Source organism: Phlebotomus argentipes, unplaced genomic scaffold (assembly GCF_947086385.1).
Source record: "Phlebotomus argentipes unplaced genomic scaffold, Phlebotomus argentipes genome assembly contig_8, whole genome shotgun sequence".
In the NCBI taxonomy this organism is placed as follows: Eukaryota; Metazoa; Arthropoda; class Insecta; order Diptera; family Psychodidae; genus Phlebotomus; species Phlebotomus argentipes.
The window spans coordinates 161,117-187,818 of record NW_026776151.1 but is presented as its reverse complement, the minus strand read 5'-3'; the positions used below and the strand labels follow the sequence as shown (position 1 = coordinate 187,818).

The window sequence follows — 26,702 nt, the reverse complement described above, 5'->3', positions numbered from 1 at the left end:
AAGTGAATGTGGCACAGGAAGTCTCGCTGGGTGTTCCCAATTGACTGCACAATCTCCCCGCCCGAAAATGCACCCTTTCACACGTACGCGACTGAACGTGTGGCGAGGAGAGACGCGAGTCAGGGAAGCGCAGTGCAATGGATGGGCAGAAAGTGGCGCGGAGAGTGGAGATGTCGCTCTCAGACCTTGATGACATCTCCCGGATACTGCATCGGCTCGTCTCATCCACCCTCTCGTCACATGAACACGTCGCCCATGATGGGGCCCTTGCGCGGGGTCGTGGGCACGCCGTGCGGACACTTGGACTCGTCCTCGAACGTCACCATCTTCTCGCGCGGCTTCACCAGCATGCTGGCCGGCGGCGGCGGCAGGAGCGTGTTGACGGGCTGCAAGTGCGTCACGGGCGACCTCTTGGGCGGCGGCAGCGCCAGATCGCCCACGCCGGACAGGTTGAACTCGCTGATGCTGCGCGGCACGAAGTACTCCATGTGATTCTCCATCACGCCCGTGGAGCGCCGCGCGGGCGTGTTGCGCTGGAAGGAGTTGCTGGCGCGCCGCGGGAGGGAGCTGTAGCTGTTGGCCAGCAGATCGTGCTGCCGCTGTCAGGACTTGGGCGTCATGGCCACGGTGACGAGCGCCACCTCCTCGTTCATGGGCGACGGCACCTGATCCTGCACGCCGAACTTGCGCAGCCACGCGATCAGCTCGCTCTGGATGAGGCTGAAGCACATGGCCACCACGGCCATGCCCACGAGGATGTACCCCGAGGCGATGTACTGCGCCAGGTGGCTCTGCGGCGACAGGTCGCCGAAGCCGATGGTGCTGAGCGAGGCGAAGCAGAAGTAGAGGCTCTCCAGGACGCCCCACTGCTGGATCTTGTGGAAGAGCACCGCGCCCAGGCTGATGTAGCAGATGAGAATCATGATGCACACCGATATTGGCACTGTTGGTGATGGCTGAGCGGCGCTGTGCTGCGGATTGTGGCTCTTGAAGGTGTTGCCATTCTGGAATGTGTGCGGCCGCTTCTCCCCATCCAGGCACGGCAGCCCCTTGCCGCTGGCGCCGCTCGTGCTGCTGCTGGCGCTGTTTGTGCCCGAGCTGCTCGTCGACGTGGATGGGGAGCGAAATCGACGGAAGATACATCGCATCACACTCGACAGACCCTCACCCATGGCGGAGAGATACAGCAGCATTAGAGGGATGCCGAACAGGGCGTAAATTAAGGCAGCTATCCGGCCCCATTGACTACGTGGTGAGACTCCGCCGTATCCTGCAATTAAGAGACGGGAAGACACGTTAAAAGGACGTAATTTTCATTTTTAGACACTTATTCAACTCCCCCGCCCACCCGAACGTGCGTGGCGAGCATTAGCATTAGGAGAAGAAAAAAAATCTAATTCCCAGACGTGGATTGGCAGCATAAATCTTGAGCCTCGTTTAATAATTGCACCTGGAAATGACCCACATTTCTTTGTATTCACTCGAGGAAAAGGCAATTAAGTGTAACCTTTGCTTCCCACTAAATCTACAGTGAGGGGAAAATAATATGCTTTAAATCTGTACAACACTTCCTAACATTTCCACCACAATCTTCGTTCTTGTTGACATTTCTATGGCACGATAAGAAGATGTGTAGAGCCTCCAAAGCTTCCAGTCTTTTATTGTAGAAGCTTTCTAGATCACAAAATCATCTGCCAATGAACTTAAAATTGTTGATTCACAGACAAAATCACACAGGAAGTTGTCTAAATAATCATTTCACAAGTTTTCATTACTATTTTTGAGGTTATGTTCGATTTCAACACAATTTGCAGTGTTTCTTGGCATGTAAATGCTTAATTCTTACGATCACTTGAACTTCAGCATAAGAATTGACGTGGTAGAGTGCGAAATATTCACTAAATCTGCTCTAGATTCGTTACATAACCTCAAAAAGGGATTTTTGTGATTATTTCTACGTAAAAATCAAGGGAAATCCAAGGAATCGGGACAATTTATCAGCAAAAGAAGCACACAGGAACGGGATATTGTAAGTTATTGAATACTTCAACTTCTTAAGCACTTCCACTGATTTGTACACCACTTCTGACTGCATTATCTAAACCTTGATGGATTCAAATACACTCTTCGTGTTCTAACACTGCACTGAATCTACAATTGCTCCTCTGGAGGACACACGTAATGGCGTCTTTAATGGTATTCCTTGTTCTTCAGTCACATCGCAGCGACTTCCTCTCTTCGTCATTCCATATCGCATTGCACTCATCTCGTGCAGCATCCATTTATGAATGTGAAAGTGTTATGTTAATTCAATGCAATATCCTGTCTAATTTGACGATGTGCGCGCTGTGCTTCAGCAACATCAGCCCTCAGACGATAATGATGAGGTTTATGTTGCTGGATGTCGCTGTGGTTCTTCGTTGCCAGCAGCAGCGATGGCGCGCTCGAAATGAAAAGTGTGGGAAAATTGCACAGAAGCTTCGCCATATATGTGGAAATTCCCCAAGACACGTCAGTGAGAAATGTTCTGACGTGATGCGAATGTGAATAGAAATTATACCTCAAAATCTGATTAGGTCTTCATCACTCTCAAATTTCATTCATCAACTGGCATTGAATTGTGTGCAAAGCGAGTGACTTTGCTGGCTTTCAATGTCTTGTACAGCTTCTCTTGTGCGGAGGAAGTGAATGTTTCAAAGTGCAATCAAAGGATTGCAGAAGAATCACAAATCTTATCAGTCACCGCGATTGTCCAACCGCTCTTTGGAATGTTGAAATTCTTTCAACAATAAGACTTCTCAACTTGTAGATCTTGTCAAAGTTTCAAAATGCTCTGGCACAAATGAATAAATCTTTCACTAACATGAAATACAGAAGTGAAGTCAAGGGGGAGATAATATGCCTCAAATTTGTACACTTCAAATTTGTGCAAAATCTTCAACACTTCAGACACTTCTGAACGTCTTTAAAGGCATTTTCCATTGCTTTTTCGACTTGAATTCTGATTTATCACAATTTAATCTAAGTTTTGCCTTCAAATAATGCTTTGAAAAATTCTAAACAAATTGTGAGGTTATGAAACCTGCTTAATAGATCCTTTTTGGATTAATTTTAATCCTTTCACACTGGAAATTATGAACTTTTAAGCTTTTTCTCAATCAATATGAAGTTTTTCGAACAAGAACACTCAAATCTGCTAAGAAAACGAGAAATATTTGCAGCTCTAACACAAATTTGATGATTTTGAGGTTATTTAAGCATCAAAATTTGCTTTCAATTATTTACATAACCTAAAAAAGCAAAGAAATTGATTTTTTTTCAAAAAAATCAATTAAGATCTCAATTTGTTGCAACAGAAGCATTTGCAATACAAATAATCTAAATATTTTACCACTTTTAATTCCAAGCACTTCAACAATAAGCTGTACACCACTTCAGACCACAATATCTGCCCCTTGGTGAAGACATTGAGTTAGTTCTCACGCCAATAAGAGAACTCTTGGTGTTGTCGAATGAAATATTTCAAACTCTACACGCTTTTTTGTATACATAATTCGCATTTATTACACTCTAAATTCCCACAGGATAGAGAAACTGGAGAGTCAAAATAAATCTGTCTCTGTTTCTGAACATCACAATTCACAGCTTTCCTGTTTTCTCTCTCTTTCTCTCTCACTCAGTTTCCATGCGAAACACAATGATTCTCGGTCAGAGAATTCCACTTTATTTTTCGACCAAAACTTTTCAAATAAATTTGTATTCTTCCCCCTTTTCGCCCAAAACTAAAAGTGTTTTATTGTATTTCTCACCCTCTTGTTTTTAATCTCTCTTCTGTCTCATCAAAAAGAGAGGAGAAAACTTAATACAATTGACGATGAACAGTGACTTGAAATTCTTCTCTTAATTCTACTATATTTGCAATGTTTTCAAATTCTGTTTGATTCTTTTGATTTTATACAATTTTTCGATTTTATGAGAGGAAAATGAAAAATTCTTATTGACATTTTTCAGTTATTCATTAAAAATGGGCTTGTTTTTAAGTCTTTTTTTGTATTTAAAGTTTCTTTTAAAATGTTTTGTTGCATTTTTTCTGTACGTTGTTGTTAAATTCTTTTAAAGTTTCTATTTCACTATCATTTGTAGTTATTTTCCAGTTTCTTTTAGATGTATTTTTTGCTATAATTCTGATAAATATTTTGTATAAGTTTATTTTTATGTTCTGTGTTTAATTTATTATCGATTTTAAGGGGTGGAAAAATTGTTACAAACTTGCTAAGTTGAGTGTAGTTTAATTTTCCTATTGTCGACATTTCTTTTTATTTTCATTGTGTGTTTCTATAATTATTCTCTGTTGCTTTTGAAATGGGAATTTCCTGTCAAAATTGCACTTTTGATATCGTCGATTTGGCACAAGATATGAATGTTTACACATCGCAGCGTTATGAGGCATTATTTGGCTGGAAAGTGAGTATAAAATGTAATGAATAATGTAGTAAAGTGACTGCTAATTGCCTATTCGCATGTAAACAGATATTGGGTAATTATTTAGGCTGACTCACGTTCGATAAATCAACAGCGCGACGAACGATTACGGAATATTTTCCCTTCGTGTGTGAGACTTTAATGAACACTTGGCGGTGCTTCTCGATGGGGGCGCCGGGTGGTTGTGTCGATTCAAGGGGCAAATCGCAAGGCGATTTTTGAGGAAACTTACAATGTTCCCTAATCAAATAATCAATTTTGGAGTAAAATATTCAAAAAATGATCATTTTCACAAGTAAAATTGAAAAATAATCAAAATTTGAAGAAAATACTAAAAAAAGAGTATTTTCCCAAAAAAAAATTGCAACAAATTCTAAATAACCAAATTCTGAAGTAAATAATCATAAATAAATAAATAAATAAAATAATCAGAAAAAGATTATTTTCCCAAGTAAAATGAGAAAAAATCAAATTTTGAATAAGAAGATAAAAAAAAATTATTTTTCCGAGATGAATATAAAAACAATCAAAATAATCAAATTCAAATTAAAAATATTAGAACAAAGATTATATTCCCAATTAAAATTACAAAAAAATCTAAATAATCATAAAATTATTATTTTCCCGAGAATGAAATTAAAGAATAATCAAATGTTAAATTAAATAATCAAAAAAAGATTATTTTCCCAAGTAAAATTGAAAAAAAAATATCTAAATAATCAAATTTTGAATACAATAATCAAAAAATAAATATTTTCTCAGGTAAAACTGAAAAATAACCAAATTTTGAATGAAATAATTAAAAAAAAAGTTTTTTTCCCAAGAAAAATTGAAAAATAATCAAATTTGGCATAGAAAAATTAAAAAACAAGATTATTTTCCCGAGTAAAATTACAAAGAATCAAACTAATCTTATTTTGAATAAACTAATTAAAAAAAAAAGATTATTTTCAATCAATTAATCAGAATATTCCGAATATTCACTTATATTATTCGATTGTATTCAAATTTTGATCAAATATTCAGAAAATAATCAAAATATAATCAGAATTTGTATGAAATGATCAAAATTTGAATCTAAATCACAAATAATCGACAGAATAATCCAGAATTTTGTGAGAAATAATCAAAATTTGATTAATAATCACGAATAATCAAAGAAAAATGATTGAACAATCGCAAAGTTGATGATTTCAACTCGCGATTGACTGCCCCCTGGTGTCGATGTCATGGATTGAAGTCGTGTGCCCGGAAGCGGGGACAGACGAAAGGGGTGCGGTTTGAATAGATTGAGAATTTACAGCGAGTGGATATCTTAACGAGGCCCAAACCGATCAAAATGGGTTTTTACACACTTGACATATAAGACAGACAACCCTTATCATTTGGTTTATGGGATTTTGCAGTGTGTGTGGCGGTAATCTTTTTGCCCTTCGCGCCACTTTTTTTTCTGTAATATCTGTGCGGCTTTGAGAGGCGGAAAGAAGAGAGAGTCTCGCAGAATAAATAGATATATTGGGAGCATATCAATATCAAAATTCGATTTTCTCAAGCATTTTTATTTATTTTATTCGCCTGAATGTATTTTCATTTCTGCGCGCGCCACATCAAATCAGCATCAAAAACAGTAAATTGCATGGCAGATGAAGAAGTCGAATTTGAGGCAGAAAAACAAATATATATTTCTGTGATACATATGTATCAGCAGAGAGATGTGGATTCATGAGGTTTCTCTGTGTGTACTTTAGTGTGAATAATTCAGGCAAGTGGATGAATTGTAGAAATCTTTTTGGGCGAAAATGCGCGCGCGGAGGCAATGGGAATCCCTTCGAAACACCCGCGCCCCAGACATATATCATTATTATGCAATTTTATTCCATCAGACGACACAGTTTTCATCCCCCCTTTTCACGATATCGCAAATTCTGTCAACCACCACCATCCATTTCCCATGGCTTCCCACATCCGAATCATCCGCCAGGACCTCGGCTCCTTCATTGGAATAAGCCCGTTTTACAGTTGAATAATTTTTTGAACCTTTTCCCATTTACAATATTTTATCATATTATCGTGAGATGTGCATTTGGATTGTGTGTGCCATTTTCCGGCAAAGTGGTCCTTTGCTCCTCTTTCTTCCTGCTTTTCCGTAGTTTTTTTTTCTTCCTCCTCCTCCTTCGCCCACTCTCAGTGTACGTCGTTATGCCAGATAAACAGACTCTGCAGAGGAGAGATACTTCGGCACAGCATTAATATATGCTATGTATGGAAGGTTGTGTGATAAAGCACAGAGTGGGAGTTTATCTGTCTGAAAATTATTTTCACTGAAAAGCCACCAGAAAAACTCCCTTCCACATGACGATGCTTGTTAGGTATATATCTTGTCAGTAGATACATTTTTTCTGAGAGGGAGGAATCTTCTAATATTCATTCGTAGGCGAATTTTTAATAGCGACCAATTCAAACTCAACCGCTGCCAATGTTAACCTTCCCTCATCTCCAATTCACCCCTTGATTCTTCTCCCACATCTTCTCTTTTCAATAGGCCAAGGCGCTTTTTTCTCTTATCGCGCTAAATATCAACCCATAAATAATATATCATAATTCACCATTTCAATAATATAGGGGAAAATGGGGCAGTGTTGATCTAGAATAGAACTTTCTTGTATATTTCTACATTTTCACAGGTTTTTGATGATTCTGAAGAGGTTCTAAAGCTTTGCAAAGGCTTTTACCACGCGCGGGGCAGTCTTGTGTCTCTGCGAGCTGGCAACACTGCGCTCTGACAGTCTGACATAACCTCACTTTTGCTACGCGCTCGAATATTAGCCAAAGAGAAGCGATCCGGTGGTAAACCATCGTGTGCTGGGTATCGACAAACGTCAGATCGTCGTCCGTTGAGACAAACAAACGACTGTCGATTGTTTGTCGATTGACGCCGGTGTGAAGTTAGTAGATGTTGGCCAAATGGCGGCCACAAAATTTTCGGGCAAAATGAGAATTTTTTGAATTCGCCATGAGACAAAATATGCGCAAAAACGAAATTTTCAATGTCATAGTCTAAAGCGAATGTCGTAAGTTGTCGTACGACGAATGGACCAACTGTTTACCCGCAGTCGTGCGACACACCCTTGGACACACCCGACCGTCGTCCGTCAGTCGGCTCCTGCCAGGGTTGCCATATGGCAAACATGCTTTTTGCGAAGAAAAGTCACGAAAATAGTCATTTGAGAGCAGTTTTTATGGGATTAAGTTGGTTCAGTATATAAAACAGACATCGAAAGGAAGATTTAAGGTAAAAAGAAGTGTATATCAACACTGCCCCACAGTGGGGCAGTGCTGTGATATTTACAGTCTGTTTTTACTACAAAATCCTAAATTTGAACCACAATTTCCGCAACAAAACTGCCCCATTTCCCCCCTACGCATGATTTTTCCCTTCAAAGTGGTCTCCGTGTGTGAAGATATCAACGCTATAAATATTCCATCATATTGTATGATTGAATTGATTTTCTCTCGGTCATATTTCTTGTGGATTCCTTCACCTTTTCTCAGTTGGCGGAATATGTACGTAAAGATTTCCATCTACCATCGTAAAATATAATATCCATCTGCAGTTACATTTGCGTTTTACAACTGAGTGAGAGAAGTGAGTTCGGGGGTGAAAGGGATCAGTGGAGTTTTCAGCCCTGTCTATGCAAATGTGCAAATATTGGCACAGTTGGGAAATATGCAAATTAGAAAATGTGTACTTGCCAAAATACACCCAGGAAATTATTGTTGGATTTACTCTTGACGACATGACAAATGATAACATTCTTGCTCAATTCTCCTTACATAACAACTCTTCATAATGCCGCCGTTCGTCCGTAAAGTCAAATGCGATGCTGGGAAATGCGTGATGAAAAAGGGGCAGAAGTCATGTTTGCGGGATGCAAACGAAATTATAATCACTGGAGAAATTTTTAATGTCACTTCTCTTGGCTTATTGGATAGAAGTTGGCTGTGCCAAGAGCCATGATAAGGACGAGGAGTGATTTGGGAATTTTTGCAAAGGATTTTTGTCATGGCAAAGAAAAAAACTTTTTCGTACGACAACATGCCGAAAGTGGTGCAGACAGAGAGTTGAGCATCAGACGCCGAGAGATGGCTGGAAAGCTCCTCAGATGCCACTAATGCGGACAAAATTTCCAGGGGACATTAGCACTGTGACATACTTTTGCAACTTTCAGCGTGATGCTCTTCAAAATTGCGTTTTCCACAATATTTCCCTCTTTCCCGTCGCCCCAACAAATGCGCCATGGCGCGGTTTCGTCATCAGCAGCAACACATAAATAACTTTTCAAATTAAGCAAGATAAAGCTTTGATTCAATTTACACAAAATTGTTTTTTTTTCCACCCCTATTATTATTAATTACACATGCATATGCGGAAGCGTGAATTTAAAAAAAAAATAATGTCATTTATATATTCTTTATATAATTAATTCACGGACATCATAATAAAAATAAAATGTATAATCCAAATGATTCTAAATCATTTAATTTTCATGAAAATGCCGTTGATTAATATTTAACTCACATCAAATCATTATTGGTGGAAAATCGGATAATATGCGATTTTATCGATTTAATGCTCTCAATTTCCATTCATTTCCACAAAATTCAAGTTGGAAAACTGCTGTGTGCTTTCACTGTGTCAATTGCGGATCAATTGCATCATTTGGCATTGAGTTTTCTGCACAGCAATATTAATTTGATGGCTTCTCTTTCACCAACTGCAGATTCCTTTGAGAATCAGTCACATTAACAAGGACAGAAGTGGAAATTCAATTAGGATTACTGAGAAATTTAGGCTAATGCCAAAAATGATCTTTCACTTGGTGTCAGCACAATCTTCCTTCTTGTTGACATTTCTATGTCGCGATAAGAAGATGTGCAGGGCCTCGAATGATTCCAGTTTCTTCTTACTCATGCAGCGATCTGTGTTGTGGTCGTGTATTAAATCTTGAGTTTTATATAACTAAAAGACATTCACATTTGAATGCGCTTTGATTTGGACTTGTCAACTTGATTTTTGTGTGTTTTTAGCTTCCATTTCACGTTTTGTTCCATTTCATCCGCACAATCGCGGCTCAAATCCTGTTTAAAGGCTCCTTATGAAGTGTTAAATAGGAGAATAAGTTGATCATCCAAAAGAAATGATAACGTTGTGTGAATTTCAGCACTTTATGCTTTAGAAACCTGTAAAATTGTAGCACTCGAATTGTAATTCGTGTTAAGCTAATTTTCGTCACTGTATTATTGGTTGCAATTCAGTGTTCACGGCTTATTGACATTTCACTTTGTGTTTCACAATGTTTGTCGAAGTGGTTTGGAGGGGAGAAAACAACCCTCGCAATGCATTTTCTGGTGGGAAAAGGAGCAAAAATGGTGAGAAGAAGTAGAGAAAATTGCAAGTGCGTTTGCTAACAATTCTTTCGGCAACTGCGGTTCAACGGGTGAGAAGCAGTTTATGCAAGAGACTTTTACTGTTTTTTTTGTTGTACTTTATAATGGCATTTTCCACATTTTCACACCAAAACAAGAATAATTTCCCCAGCGGCTCTGCCAACACACGTGTTCTTCCGCAGCTGAGGAGCTTTTACAGGGAAATTTTACGCCGCTGTTCCTCCTTTGGCTCCCTGGTGAGTCTCAGCACAATTCATAGTCACTCTCATGCAAAATAGAAAATAATATTGCATTAGAGATGCACGGAGGAATTTCCTTGCCACTCTCTCTCTCTCTCTCGAAGGTGGGATTTTTTCTGCGGGTGAAGAATGAAAATCCATGGGAAGATTCCTGCACATCCGCCAGTCACATACGAAATTCAAAAAAAAAAAAATGAAGGTGTGGAAGACGAAGCGAAAGGACTACGTTAACCACAACTGGGAAAAGTGGGAAAATTCGTTACAAGGAGATCCCTTTCTCGCCTTGGCTGCGATGTGAGGTGAAAGTACATACAAAATAGAATTTACTTGTATAAATTCCGCACTTATAAATTCTTTATAAATGGGTGTAGTGTTGCTGGCTGCTAAATTTTCATGAATACGAAAGGGAATGATCATGCTTTATATTCAGCAACATGTAACCTATTAAAAAAAAAAGTCACCCAAACAAGGGGAGAAGAAAAATTGTTATGTCGACACGTGACAAAGAAACACAATCCACACTCAAGGCTCTCTCTCTCTCTCTGGTGCCTTTGGGGTTGGAGGGAAGAAGCTGTATGGGGGGTGGAAAAAGCTCCACCACAGATCTTGCAGCCGCATCTATATGTCAGGCGAGGCAACTACCCCAGAAACACGCCAGCGTTACCCACAAAATGACTATAAAACTGTTGAACACGGAAAGGTTTGATAAATATTTTACGACGGCAAATTTGTGTGTGTGTGTTGCACTACGGCAGATGTGGGTAAAATAATCTCAACGTATAAATATTTAGCCTCCCCAAGAGCACTGCCACCCTCCATTGAACTTTCCGGTTGGAATGCCATTCTGAGAATTGAATTTATGTGCTAATGCCCTATCGCCTTTCATCACCGCCTGGTCACTTTGGTGTGAAATTTTTAATAAAAAACCCACTAGACAAGTTAACGTGGGTGGATCAAAGCGACAAGGGGTGGCTAATATTGGGGATGTAGTGTCACTTGGCTCGAGACACTCAGAGCGCAAATTCCTTCTTGAATCTTAGGTTTATTTCCAATGAATCGCGATGCATTTATTAATTTATTTTATTTAAAATTTGTTTATAAAATGTTTCAACACCATTTTTAAAGAGTTGGAGGCGAATTTCTCAGCTGGAAAGCTTGCAAAGACCAATAAATAGACGATCTTGCTTAAAAACTTAATCTTTAATCGGATTTTTACGGTTTTACGCAAGGTTTTATGTTAAAAACGTGTGTAGAGTTGGGATATCTTCCCAATTCTCGCACATACAAGAATCTTTAAGATTTCTGACGAAAATGTGTTAATAAATAACGCCATCTGTAGTCGAGAGTAGGCAAAAACCAAAGAATGCAAGGGAGAAGTTACAAAGTGATTTTTGATGAAATTTCATGGTCTCAATCAAATATTTAATTATTTTAATAAAAGAAAATCAAAAAATGATTAAAATTGAAATTAAATAATCAAGATTTCAATAAAAATCAGGAAAAATAAAAAAATGATTGAAATTTGCATGAAATAATTGAAATTTCAATAAAAATTACGAAATAATCAAGAAATTTGTATGAAATAATCAATATTTGAACAAAAATCAGAAAATAATCAAAGAATGATTGAAATTTACATGAAATAATTAAAATTTCAATAAAAATTACGAAATAATCAAGAAATTTGTATCAAATAATTAAAATTTGAATAAAAATCATGAAATAATCAAGAAATTATTGAATATTCACAGTCAATGGTCTCAACTTGCGAGTGATTACCCCCTTGCAAAAGTGTCTTAATCGATTATTATTAATAATTCCCTTTCTTCTAATTTTTGTATTTAACACAGATTAAAATTTCTCTCTTCGAGTTATTTGTCTCTTCTCCACTTAAAATCAAGCCGAAAATCTTCGTTATTCTATTCTCAAGCTGTTTTTTTTTTCTCTCAGTGCAAGTCCTGATGAGAGCCGAGCAGTCGGAAATTCTCAGTTGGGCTGTGTGAGAAGCAAATTGGGCGCCGTAGACAATTTGTCCTCCATCGTTTCGTGCCATGTGTCATTGTGGCAAAAAGCACTTCTTCATGCCGGCATGGAGACGTTCAAATGGGAAAACGTGGGGCTATTGAGATTTTCTTCAATTTATTACACTGTTTATTCGCCTCGGCGAGTAATTAGGTGTCTTCCTGTTTTATTGACACTCGACCGTTGAACTTTGACTGCCTTCGCCATTTCTCCACCGGCTAACTTTCCCCCGATAGACACCCCAAAAGTGGCACCGGCAGTGAATTAAAGTCACCAAGATGATGGCGAGCGTGTTCTTTTTGTGCGCCTCCTTCGGCTGTGGTGTGAGAGTTGGGAAAATTCTTCTTCGCCCATGGAAGGGAAATTCATAGGAAAAAAAAATGCTTGCCTGTGTTTGTATTTTGAGGGATATTTTTGTGATTTGATTCTCTAAAAGTATGCAAATGATTTTCTGGATGGAGGAAATTCTTTGAGAAAATTCTCTGCAAGGTGAAAATGAGACACTGAGATGAGTGTAATGCTTAGATATATAATTTCATACAGAATGTAATAAATATAATGGGCTTTGCGGTGCCTTTTTCCGACGAAGTCGAGAGAGAGAGAAATTCACGATCACGCCAAAAAGGGTGGTGGAATTGAATTCTGGATCTCATGTGAGTCGACAGCCAGTGACACTGTCAAAGACACATAGAGAGGTGGAAGGGTGCAAAACACCCCCTCCCAACAATGCTGAACAGGATGAAAATGTATTAAAATTGGATGATGTCGCAATTTACTCTTCTGACGCTCCAGAAAGCAAGAGATGTACTGGTGTTTTGTTTAATTTCACTCTCACCGCCAAATGCTATTTACGTGCGGAATGTGCGAGGCAAAAATGTTTTCCTTCCACCCCCAACCCTCCCCAAAACCCACTCGCACACGACGGTGTGGATGCGGAATCTCTTCTTAGACAACAAGAGGGAGTTAAGAATTGAGGTTGCGCTCCGTGTAAACCGATTATTTATTTATAGAGTGAAATTTCGTTTTTCACACTCACCGTAGACGACGCCCTCTGATGTGACACCCCGACTTTCGGAGGGGGGGTGGGAAGTCGATTTGTCGGGGGTCACGAGAGAGGAAGTCAAGAGAGATCAGCGATATGGCATAATGTGGTGGAAATTGTTGAGCCAGAATCTATATTTATTACTCTTTTCCACAATTTTGCTCATCCCTTCGAGTCTTTCTTTCCCACGTTTCCACCCCTTAACATGGCGCGCGCATTGCTCTAAAGTCAATATGTCAACAACATCGATACACAAAGTGTGATATTTATGAAAATTGAAACTTCCTCTTGAATCTTTTCACACATTAAATCCCCCAAAGATATACCAAAAATTCATGTCGAAAAGCATATAATTTCATTAGAGCATTTTTGCACACAATTCCGTGTCGACGGGTGAATCGAAGACTATTGAAAGTCGTTTTTGGATAGTTGACGTCTTATGTATTTTTGGATTGATCTTAATGTCTTCTTATCACATGTGAAAATATTCAATTGGGTTCATCGGCAAAAAAAAGAAATACGATTTTTCTTAAAAACTCCGCGTGTAGAAAATTTCTCAATGTTGCGTTGAAAAGTATGAAAAGTCGACTTTTGATAGTTTACGCCCAAGGGGCTAATCAGTCGCGCAAATTGAGACGATTAGCTTTGTGATTATTCAATCTTTTTTTCGATTATTTCGTGATTTTTACTCAAATTTTGAATATTTCGTACAAAATTCTGATTATTTTTTGATTATTTTCTGAATATTTTATAAGAATTTGATTATTTTTCAATTTTACTTTGGAAAATATATTCATTTTTGGATAATTTAATTCAGAATTTGATTATTGAGATTTTAATGCAATTTTACTTGGGATTTGTTTTTTTCTTATTATTTTATTCAAAAAATGATTATTTTTCAAAATTTTCTTGAGAAGATATTCATTTTTTTATTTTTTTCATTCAATTTTGGGTTATTTTGATTTTTTGTCATTTTATTTGGGAAAATTATCTTTTTTTTTTCAATTATTTTTCAATTTTATTTGAGAAAATATTCATTTTTTGACTATTTTATTTAGTTTTTGATAATATTTTGATTTTTCTTTGTGATTTAACTGCGGGAAAATAATCTTTTTTTTTGTGTATTCAAAATTAGATTTTTTTTTTGCAATTCTAGTTGAGAATGTAATCTTTTTTTTATTATTTAAATCATAATTTGATTATTTTTTTCAATTTTTTCTTGGGAAAATGATGGGCAGGAAAAATGTAAAAAGTTGATTTTTACGAATTGTTTGAAAAAAAAGTACACAAAAATTATCAAAAATCGTCTTATTGTAGCAAATTTTCCCAATTCGTCTATCAACTCTTCGTATTTTGGTTAATATTTCAAACAAATAACAGTGGAAAAACCTGGGAAAAATTGCATAAAAATAGAATTGAGCAATTTTATCAATTTACTGAAAGATAACAGAGAGTTTATGGGAAAATTAGGAAAATTTCAAAGCAAAATCATCTCTCAAACTTCAAATCGTTCTACTGAAAAATGACGATTTTGACTTTTGATAGTCTTCACGGCACCCATCGGTGTATATTTGCAGAAAATAAATAAAAATTATTGTGCACATTAATCACTGCGGTTATCACACAATCATAACCAATAAATGTATTTTTATTTGAAATGTCAATTTATTTGGTTATCGAATAAAAATCAAAAACACATGTTTCAAAAGTGGAAAAACCCTTTTGCAAAGCCACATCAGAGACATTTTAAACCACTGAAAAGTGAATCATTTTCACACTTTTGCCATTTACATTGCATAAATTTTGGTCAACAAACTATATTTTCACTGTCAATTTGCACCAATTTCCATCGTGACACCTTAAATTCATCACCAACACGATGCAGCTTAAAGTGATAATGCCTTAAAGTGACTCCATGTCAAAGTGCATATCGTCAGTGAGTCACCGAAAATGCAATTTCGGCATTTTGCACACATGAGATGTTGCATTAAAAGGCAGTTGATGGCGCAGCACGAGATAAACCGCATCACTCAGCGTCTCATGAGATGCCTTTGGACTTGTTCTCAGGGGTGTAATTAAATTTCTTTCACTTGCACTCTGTTTTCTGCTCTTTTTCCACTGTATTTATCACGTATACAGAGTGTATAATGCCATCTCGCGCGTACACTTGACCTCAGACAGGTGAAAACTTCTTCAATATGCTCATGAAGTGTTTAGCAAAGCGGCGATGTGGGTGGATTTTACAACATTCCACGCCATTTCTCACTGACAGGAGAAAATTCTGCACTAATTATACACACCCCTTCATGATTTAGAAACCTCCATAGAGGGTTGCTCGTTTGGAACATGTACACACTGTTGATTTAACGCTAAATGCTGAAATTACCCCCTTTTTACACTGCTAAATTACTACAGTATATCGTGCATGCTGAGGAAAACTTGCTACAGAATTTCCACGATCTTTCCATGCGAAGTGTTGCACAAAATCATCATAGCAATTCCGGAGAAGATAATGTACTTCTTTCGCTATCAGAACAAGATTGAGATAATGCAGAGAGAATTGGTGTATAGTTCAGCGGAAGTGGGAAAGCTTCAACAAAAACTGGAAGCATTCGAGGCCCTCCACATCTTCATATCGGAACGTAGAAATGTCAACAAAAAGAAAGATTGTGCTGGCATGATCTATGGAAGCATCCTACAGAATTTCCGTCAGATTTCACAGATAGAAAGCTTCCAAACGGAGTGTTTGGAGATCTCTTAGTGATATTTTGAGATTATGGTCGGAAAAGATGCCAAAAATGCACTATTAAGTGGATTTTTACAGAAATATCGAATAAAAACGTCAGAGAGTTTGCAAACAATTGCTAGAAGTCTTAGGAAGTCATGTACAGATTTAAGGGATATCATTTACCCCTTGGAATCTGCTATTGTGCCCAAGGTTGATTGTGCACAAAGATGAGCAGCGCTGCTCAATATATACGGGAGTTGGCCAGGAAATGCTGAAAATTCGCGGTTGCGAGCAGATATTGAATATCAACCGGCACATCACTGGCATGCATTGAGGCATTTGAGAATGGCTTTCAGTAAATTGTTCGGCATCTAAATTATGCAAAAGGCCTAAGAGGAAAATACATGGGGCTAAATTATTAATACAAATTCATGCCGCTCTCCTCGTGGTCAGACACAATTGAATTACATTAGGAAAAGGTTGAAATGTGCACATTATTGGCATACATTTGTAAATAAAATTGGACACCACGATGATTACGGGTTATAAAATAAATTGAATGCTGTATTGATTGCAAGGACACATCTCTGCCAAAGTGCGGGCGGATGAAAGCAAATCAAATTATACGCATTATACATATGTATATAATGATATGGGGGCTCGAGGGTGTGGATAATGCAACATTGTGCAACAATGCACAGAGGTGGAAAATTGATTTCATTCTGTAATCAGTCACTGGGCTGTCAACATCCGGCGCAAACGGAATAATATCACATCTCATGGTGATTTTGACAAAATTATAGAGAGACTTTTAACCCCTTATTCTGGTCCAACATCACGCCAACTTCCACAGTTGACTTACTTTAGGGATGAGCAAGGAAGTGCATGTGATGTTGGGAAAAACTTTGTCCTCCGAACACCTCTCATGTCTAATGAAAATTCTTCCTTGGTGGTAAATTTAATTGGAATTTCGTATCTCATTGCAGTTTGTATTTGTGTTTTTCCCACACATTCCCTGAATAGTTTATATGTAAAGGAGAGATAATGAAAATTTTGATTATTGCTTCTTGTGGCACGGAAGTAAGTAAATATATAGTTATACATCTGAGGAAAAGGAGTTGAGCTAAAGAAATTAATTAAACACCGGCAAATGAAATGAAACTTGGAAGACTAGAGATTTCTGGGAAGGGGAAAGTGTGCAATATAAAGTTTCTTTGACACTTGTAAAGTGGGTTATTAGATTTTTCAAGTATCATCTTAATCGCTCTGACAATTCTTAGAAGCATTACAGCCCAAAGGGGGAGATAATATGACTCAAGTATCTGTGAAGAACTTTGGCAGTGCTTAAAGTATGCGTATTCTGTTAATTTCTTCTCATTCCAAGCATCTAAAGTGACATAACCTAAAATTTAATACTTCTTTTTACTTGGATTTGTGAAATATTTGAAGTTTACAGCAGATATTTTGATGATATTAAATTTTCAGTCGCTCTTTTGGGTACACTTTGGCACATAACCTCAAAATTGACTTGAAATCCTTAAAAGAAACTTTTTGGGAATCTTTTGCAGACAAATATGGGGAATTTTAATTTATTATAATTCGACAAATAGCTGAAATTTTCTGTTTTAGCGTAGAAAATCTATCAAACAGCTCTTAAAATAGTAAATTTTGTATATCCTGAAACAATATTTTAGAGTTTATGATCAATTTTATCATAATTGACACAGTTTTTCATTGAAAACTTGTAATAGTGTCAGTTAATGTCTTGGTTAATGCAAATTATATCACTTTAGGCGAAAGAATTAATGGTATTTGAGGTTATTTAGTGGCAAAGTTTAATTTATTTAGTCGGGGTTGTGCAGCGCAAGGCACTGAGAGCACTGATGGGAAAGAAAAGATGGGAATCGGTGAGGGGAGTTTTCCAGGAATGGAGAGTCATGCCCCTGCAGTATCTCTACGAGTACAGGTGCATAAAGTTGTTTTTTTCTGAGAGGAGGATATCTTACGTCGCGTAGACAAAGATTAGATAGAAGAGGTATCCAGGTTCCTGTACCTTGGCCTAGACTTGAGCTCTACAAAAGGACTTTTGAGTACCGCGCTCCGACCCTATTCAATGCACTGCCTCCGGAGGTAAAAGACATAAGCTGCTCGTTCCTGTTCATGAAAAAATTACGCGAAATCCTCTGGAAGAGGTTTGATGAAGACTTACTCTCGTCTCGGTTAACATGATGCAGATATTTCGTGGTTTTCATGAGTTTTCCCTGGGCGCTTGTGGCACTACCAATATAGTCATTCACAAGAATTAGCGTAGCAAACCCAAACTCCGTTGGCGGCAACACAAAGTCTTCGGACTTTAAGCCGCTAACAAACCCCTCGAGATCCTTTATTTATGTATTGATCATGTCATGCTTCTCGTACCTAAACACTTAAGTCTTTTTAATTAAATTATTGTAAAGTATTATGGGACAAATCAGCCAATGATGCAGGATTTTTCTGCCGTTTTGTCCCGTTGAGGCTGTGGTGAATGACGGCGGCAGCCGCCACTCGAAGACTTAACTGTAATCAACTTATAAAGGCTCGAGTGTAAAATAAATATTATTATTATTATTATTATTATTTAAATTCATAACATAACCTAGAAAACTGTAAAGAACAATTCTTTTTCTTCAAGTTTTGCGGTAATTCCTTTTGAGAGTTACTTTGGAACGCATCATATTGAATATATTGAAACACTTCCACAGAACTTTCTACAACTTCTGACCATAATATCTCCCCCTTGTCATTGCCCTAGATAGAGTCAATAACTGCGATACAGTTGGGTTTTTCATGGAGAAAATGACGGCTATCAAGTAAAATTCCAATCGTTTCCAGCAAAATCCATTAAAATCAATATCTCTCCGGTAGATTTCATCTTCTTAATTCAATCTCGAACGTCTGAAAGGCTAGAATAAACTTCCCGGAGAAAGTTTGTATGGATATTTCATACCAAATCACTCACCCTTATGAATACACATCCTGTGTAGCGCTTTTTGCAAAATTCATACATTGAGGAGAGGAAATTTTAAAAGCTCCGATAAATCAATTCTTAAAGCTCAACACGCACACCTTTTCATCTTTATTCACTTATGTCTGTTTCACGTTCGACTCTTGCGATTATGCTTCCACTTCCTTTTTCCTTCACACGCGCATTCCTTCCTGCTATTTTGCTGTCTTCTATGTTGTAACACGGAGTGAATTGTGGAATAAAATATGAGAAATTGTTGCTCAAATTTGGTGTCTTGTAGATCAGAGAGAGAGGAAGTTAGCATGAGATGCGATGTGAAATCGTCACAATTGAACATGAGAAATTCTCGATTTCATTCCACCTTGAGCGGAAAAAGGAGATGCGAAGAAGTCGCGCAAACAAAACGTGGGGGTTTATTGGTTGTTCACTTTGTGGAATTTGCCCTACTTTATTCTTTCTTCTCCCAAATTCACCGCATTTCCATCCCCCAAAGGGTGAGTGGGAAATATTTACACACACACACACACATTTGCCATAGAAAACCTCATGGAAATGTCGTTTTGTGTTGAACCGCGAGTGCAATTCAATTTTTTTTTCTTCTTCTTCACCCTCAAAATCCCGGGAAATTTAATATTTCACGCACACTTCGGGGAAAAGCCACAATTCATCAGCCCCCGCGAAGTGATTAATTGAAGAATCTTGGAAGATTCTGCCAAGTGGAATATCCAGACCAGAATTTATCACTCGTCTGACCATTCTTGATCGACATTCTGGGAATTAATTGGACTAAAAACACTGGCAGAAAATCTGCCAGATGTGCTCGAGAATGTAGTTTGTCCGTGTTCAATATTTGATGGCTCAACATTTACATATTACGTGAAACTCTTCTCTCCCACCATTCAATATTCCACTTGCACTCTTTGCACTTATAATAGGAAATTTATGCTCGCACGTCATCATTAAATATGCATAAGACATCTAGTAGATGCAAAACTAAATGCAATTTCCATTATGCATGCCAGATATTAGGCATTCTGCACCCATCAAATCAAAATTGGTGGCATTAGCGAAATGGATTTATGATCATTGTGGACAAAAAGCCCACACATAATGTTATAATGTATATTTTAATAGAATCACAAACATGCACAGCTTCGCCTCTTAACTTAAGAGCACTCTGTGGAGGAGGAAAATTGATTATTTACATCAATCAGTGTTTGAGATAACAAAGTTCTAACTGCAATATATGTCATGGTTTTCCTCATATGTTTTATGCTTAATTGATCAACATCACGTAAACAAGTTTAATTACTCCTTCACAGGAGGTTTGCACAGTTTAGCAATTGAATTATGCTAAAATTGCTGTATTTTATTAGTAGTTTTCACTCAAACGACGCATTCTAAGTGTTCCACATTGCAATTTTGGTGTCTTTAATAGTCTTATTGAATGAAATGGAGAATAATTATCAAGGAGCGGCAGGAATTTTGATTAAGCAAAACCACAAATGAGGATTATTGAGCGAAAACCCAATGAAGTGAGTTAAATTTGGTACTGCAAAATATAGTATTTTTAACATAATTCCTTTGCTGTTTTCACTATTATTGCACTCATGAGAGTCTTGAAGCTTAAACAGTATTGAATTCATACAATTTCTTGTAATAAATATATAAAACAAAGATTTTTCACCTTTTTGGGTTCAACGATATTTCAATATTTCAACATTTCCTTCTCCTTATTGAACTCTTAATGTATTTTTTGACGATAATCCTTTAGCACTGTTTTTAAATTACTTTCAATTTATATGAAAGATTTCCTACTTTAAAATGTTATTTAGTCTTTAAAAAATCAAATTCCTAATAATTCTTAAAAGCCGCTTAAATTTTCTTTTGCAGAAAGAAATCTTTAAAATTTATTCTTTTATTTCAGCATTACAATTAATACTGAAATTCAATCACAATAACTATAAAAATGCATGAATAATATTTCTTAATTACTTTTCAATTAATATTACATGCAATTATATTGCAAAAGAGTGTTTGAAATGTGGTTTTCGACGTTACAAAATAGGGATTAATTTTGTAAATGTTTATTTGATTCCATGTTGCTGTGAAATTCCTTGGAAAACCCTGGGAAATTGATGCACAAAGAGCTCTCTTTGGACTGAAAATGACTTTAAACTTTTCACCCTTTCGCTGATATATATTATATTACATGGAAGGCGAATGATTATATTGTGTTTATACACCCATTCAATTTTCCTTGTTGGCAATAAAAGCTGATGCGCGGTACTTCATCTAAAAATAAGAACTCTAGAGTAATTTGCCGTTTAGTACTTATAGTCAGCAATAGATGCAATTAACCCAGATTCTCTTTAATCACGAACGCGCTCCTTTCTCTACGCTGCGGATGCACAGACAGCGAATTCTAAATAGAATCATTAGCCCATTGAAATGTGCCAAATGATCTCTTCATGCTCCCCGATGTGCCTTCGAGAATTTTTGCAGTGAAAAGCACTCTTCAGCCAAGTTGCCTCCATTCTCCACCTTGTCTTCCGCCTCTTCATTCCTCGCAAAACGTCTTCCCGCAGCCATTGTGTCTTTGCTTTAATATTTCACACAAGAGTGTGACAGATTTCGCCAAAATTCATCAATCCGCTCAGCGCATTCAAGAAGTTCTCCACACTTTTTCACTGAATTCTATGCGAAATTTAATAATTTCTTGCTCAATAATTGCATATAAATTCCAAAGTAATTCCCCATAAAAAAAAGAAGTCTTCGTACGTATTTTTTTGGTCTTAATGACAACAACTCCATAAAAAACACAAAAAATTCACGTAAAATAGCTAAAAAGTCGAGATATTGGCCTTTTTTCTCTTTTGTTTTAACATCTAAGCATTATCATCATCTAAATGAGTGCGTAGACAGCAAAATGTACCTTCTTTAAATTTTTTAGCGGGTGTGCGTAACATAAATAAGCAAAACTTGTCGAGGGAAAACCTCGTTTTTCCGGCAGATAGAAAAGAAATATCACTTCGGCATGTATGGGGGAAATGCATCCCCTAAAGTGCTCTACACATAGGAAAAATAATCCAACATAAAAGTTTCTTCGTTTCGGAGATATTTAGAAAAAAGTGGTAAAAAAAACCCGGTGAATTTCTTACCTAGTGGTTCACAAAAGATCATTTTTGACCAACAAGGAGTGATCTAAAACACTCACAATGTTTTACAAAGTAGTGGGTAATTTCAATAGCTAACATTTGAGCCTAATTTGAGGAAAATCCGTGGAAAATTGGGCGAGATATGAGCACATAAGTGCGGCAAAGTGGGTGAAAATAGGGGAAAATGGAAAATAGTCTAGGAAAAAAGGAAGGTACCGTTGAAAAGCTGATGACTGAAGGAATCAGAAAATCTATACTTCAAAAAAGGGCAGAAAAGTGTTGCACAGTGTTATTGAAGAAAATAGTATGATATTATTTCACGCTTTCCACTGCATTTGTCGGTTTATGTGAAAAAATAAACAATTTCCTCCAAGTCAAGTGCACAATAAAGCTTTTTCACTGGCGTGGTAAGTTGAATGTGTTTCACGTGGTGAAGAATCTGGGAAATGTCAATTTATGTGCGGGGCGGAGACCAAGAGTCAAATTTAAAATTCAAATTGCTTATTTTGGTTCTCGCGGTGAAACACATTCGCAAGAAAACAATAGGGATAATTTTGGCGGTGCCGCTCGTTGTCGTTGAGATGAAGATGAAAAAGGGAAGACTTTAATGATCTGACGCACAACAAAACCCTCTGCATTTCTTTGTCTCACGAAAGGGCTAGAAAAGGGCTTTTCTTCTACGCAAGTCTGTCTTCAATGCCATCGCCGAGAGTGTTTGTAAAATTTAAGGATTTGCACACCTGTGTTCCACGCTTTACGCACGACTTTCAGCCTCTTTCACACTGATTAAATCACCTCTTTTCCATCACCATCCACAGAATATAGTCTTTGTGGAAACAATCAACATACTCAGCGCGACACGCGAAAACACTCCTAATTCACTAAATCAGCGACATATTATGCAAATTTAATTGCCAGAGAGATGTTGAAAAATGCGCAACGCAAAATAACCCAGAATTCATGCAATGTGATATTTTGCAGTAAATTCATTGAATCGGAATTAAAAAATATTATTCGTGTGTACATTTTATCTCATTATTCTCGTGGTATAAATTAGAATTTCCAAGAATTTTGGTACATCAATTTAAGTATAGACTTTCGATGCATTTTTGGGCTTTAAAATCAAAGGTTTTCCATTTCTCTGCATTTTGTGCAAAACTGCCCCACTTTGGGGTAGTTTTTGGATAATTTTGCAGCAAATTCTGACTGCAAATCTCACTTATTCTTAGAGTTAATTTAGAAAGAAATAGCAAAGAAAGCTTTTAAGTAACTGAGGAATATTTCATGGTAAATTCTTTATTGTAGCACAGACACTTTAGCAGAGACACCTTTGATAGAAGTCATTTTCTTCAATATTTCCAAGAAGATCATGAATTAAATTTAAAAATATCAAGTAAACAGTCTTTATCCTTGCAATTTTATGCAAAATGCGCAAATAAAGTTACATTTCTCTTCGTAAAAGACGCTTTTCAAAGCTGCCCCACTTTGTAACTCTTCCAGAAAAGGCCAGAAAAGTGAGAAATTATTGAAATAGTTGAATGGATTTTGTGAGAAATGACTTGTAAATGCCGAAAAGGATCTGAAATCACGATAATTTTGAAACGCGACTCCCTAATTCATTACTTTCCCATTTTTGCCCCGCTCTCCCCTACTATTTTGATTTTTTGATTTTTCGCGTGACGCTTCTCACCAAACTTATCAGCCACAGTGGCGTAGGATGGAAATTAGGCATGCGGATATGCATATTTGTGAGCAGAAGCAACATTTTGGCGGAGTTGAAGAGATCTTCCTTCGCCGGGAAGGAAGAGCATTACTTGAGGGATTAGTTGTGCCGAAGAGCAGCCAAACCACACTCGAGAGATAGTTAAAGACGTAAGTAATGCTCCTCCTTGGTTTAGTTTAGAGAATAATCTGCACTCTCGCGTTGTCTTGCTCACATCACAACTTTCCATACACTGCGAAAGGATGACTAATTTCCATAATTACAGCCAGGAAGAATTATTACAACTGAATATTCTCATCATGAGCGCCGCTATCTTGAAGTCAGTGCGGAGAAAATTTATGCAGTTTGTTCACTGTGATGTCAGTTGTGGGATTTGTTTAATTGTGTGCAAAATAATCTAATATTAAAACTAATTCTTAGTTTGTGAATTTCAATTACTTTGCAGCGAATTGTTTCCTGTTTGAGTTTGTATTTTTATCTCCACAATTCACCAGTAAACTTGCTTCTTGAATCACTTGTTGGCTAACATTACAGCCAAGGGGCAAATCACAGGGCGGTTTTTGAGGCAATCCTAGTGGTCTCAATCAAATATTTGCGACATAATCAAAATATACATATTTTTAAAGCAAAATTTTAAATCATATTCAGATATTTTCTGGGATATTTTATTAAAATTCAAATGTAAAAAGCACTAAAATTCCGTTAAAATGAAATTTGTAAAGCAGTTGAATTTAAATATTTGCAAAAAGAATATTCTACAAAAAACACAATTTTTTGATTAAATTTGAATTTTTCATATTTTAAGGATAAAAAAAACATTAAAAAGTAGAAAAAAGTTAAAATATTTGCCATAAACGATATGTGAAGAAAATAATCACAAATATTAAATTAAACTTAAATTTTGATAAAATATTCAGAAAAAAATCAAAAAGAATTCAAAAAATTATTGAAATTTCTATGAAATAATCAAAATTTGAATTAAAAAGAATTATCGAATAATTCCAAATTGAATGGTCTGAAAGCGCGAGTGATTTTCCCCTTGATTACAGCTCTATCGCGAGAGTAAAATGCAAAAGCTCAATTCCTCATGTAGATTTCTGCGAGTGGGAAAAGTTGTGTGGAAAACTTTTCGTCTCTCACATCCCAAAATCGATGGAGAGTGTATGCAAATAAAGTGGATTTGTTGCAAAGTTACGACAAATATCTGGTGGAAAAATTGCCGACTTTGCCTCTCTCTCTCTCTCTCTCTTTCAAAATGCTATTAGCTTATTAAAGAGTCCCGGAAAGTATGCAACTTTAACGTGAATTTGTGCCACTGATCCTCCCTCTCGTTGTATATTTTTCTTATCTTCTTCGCATGCTTTACCAACTTTTGGGGGTAATAATATCCGAAAAAAAAAAGTTGTTTCCCACCCACCTCATCCATTAATGAATTTCCCCCCCATTGAAAATACACCCAACGTTTTCTGAATCCGTTTGGCAGTGAAAAGTAGAGAAAAGAAGAAGAAAAAAACTCCACCGCGAAGCTGTTTCTGAAATTAAAAAATTTCCCTGAATTCTACAATACAAGGAGATAAAATATGTTTGTGTTCTCTTTAACAAGCATCACCCGCAGGTTGTCCTCTGTTTATGCTTGCGTATGTCATTCATGAACTGCGGATTATGTTTCTCATGCAGAGACTGTATTAATTATGACAAGACTTAGTGTCTTTAATTGAAATCATTTGTTCTTTCTTCATGTCTGAAGATATTTGGCTTTTAACAAGATTTCGCTTTACCATCAATTCCTAAGGCTCAACATACAGTAAACATAAATTGAATTTATGTCCGTTCAACCAATGTTGGCCGGACACAAAGAAATACTCTGATTTGAGGGCAAAACAGAAATCTTAATATTCTTTTTCACTTTTATATTTAAATAAATCCTGTGTATTTATTCAAAATTTCAATATCTTTGAATATTTTGATTAATTTCTCCGCATTTGACCGCCAGAGGGCAGTAAAGTTACAACTTCTTGGCGTGCTTCTGGCCATGAGAGAAGCAAATTTGAGCGTGAAAATGGAGCTTCTCGCACAGAAAAGCTCGGATTCATCCTCAAAAGATGAAGTTTGATTTTCTTAAAGGCGAAATTGGCCTTTGAGCAGTTTAAAAGCGAGCTTGTGGCAAAATTTGTGACTTTTTTCTCCTTTTTGAGTGATTTTTCGCTTTGTAAAATATTTCTCATTATTTTAATTATTCAATGTATTTTTTTCTGATATAAAGAGAAGATCTGATGAATTTTCTAATTATACGCTAATGAAGAATACAAAAAAAGATCTGGAGATTGGGTTTAAAAATAGACATAATTTTCGATTTACATGTCGTCTTATTTCAGAGTTTCTTTTTCTTCATTCGATTCTGAGAAATAAATTGAGCGTGGTTTTGCACGAAAGCAAGATTTTGTGCCAACAAAACAAGGTGTAACCTTTTTTCGGCTGGAATTTGAATATTAAATAATAATTCAGGGGGCAAATTGCGCCAAGACATGAGGGAAAATTGATAATTAAATTATATCGATTCCAGTTCAATCTTACCGACTGTGGTGATTAAGGCCAGGGAATATCTGTGGGCGAAGTGGAGCAATGTGAGAATGGCTGGTTGTTTTAGGGGGGATTTTGCATATTTCAAAGGTACTCACAAGAAGCCCGAGGCGTAATCCCATCGGTACGCCTTGATCACCGGCTGCAATCCTGGCTGCTGCAGCTTCGAGGACTGCACGGCTCTCAGCAGCGTGTCCTGCAAGACATTCGCCGATCAGAGTCACGTTGCATAATCAATCCAATGGCATCACCTTGAGATTTCTCTGTGATTGAAAT

At 36.9% G+C, this 26,702-nt stretch overlaps 1 protein-coding gene across 1 annotated transcript in view; it reads right to left on the bottom strand.

Annotated features, from left to right (window-relative positions):
- Nucleotides 1-236: 236 nt before the first annotated feature.
- Nucleotides 237-26,702, bottom strand: part of LOC132261480 (TWiK family of potassium channels protein 18-like) — a 38,963-nt gene continuing 12,497 nt past the window's right edge. The window contains 3 exon segments of the mRNA XM_059760321.1: nucleotides 237-1,270; nucleotides 26,421-26,449; nucleotides 26,525-26,622. Of these exon segments, the coding sequence (XP_059616304.1) occupies nucleotides 237-1,270; nucleotides 26,421-26,449; nucleotides 26,525-26,622 (1,161 nt within the window).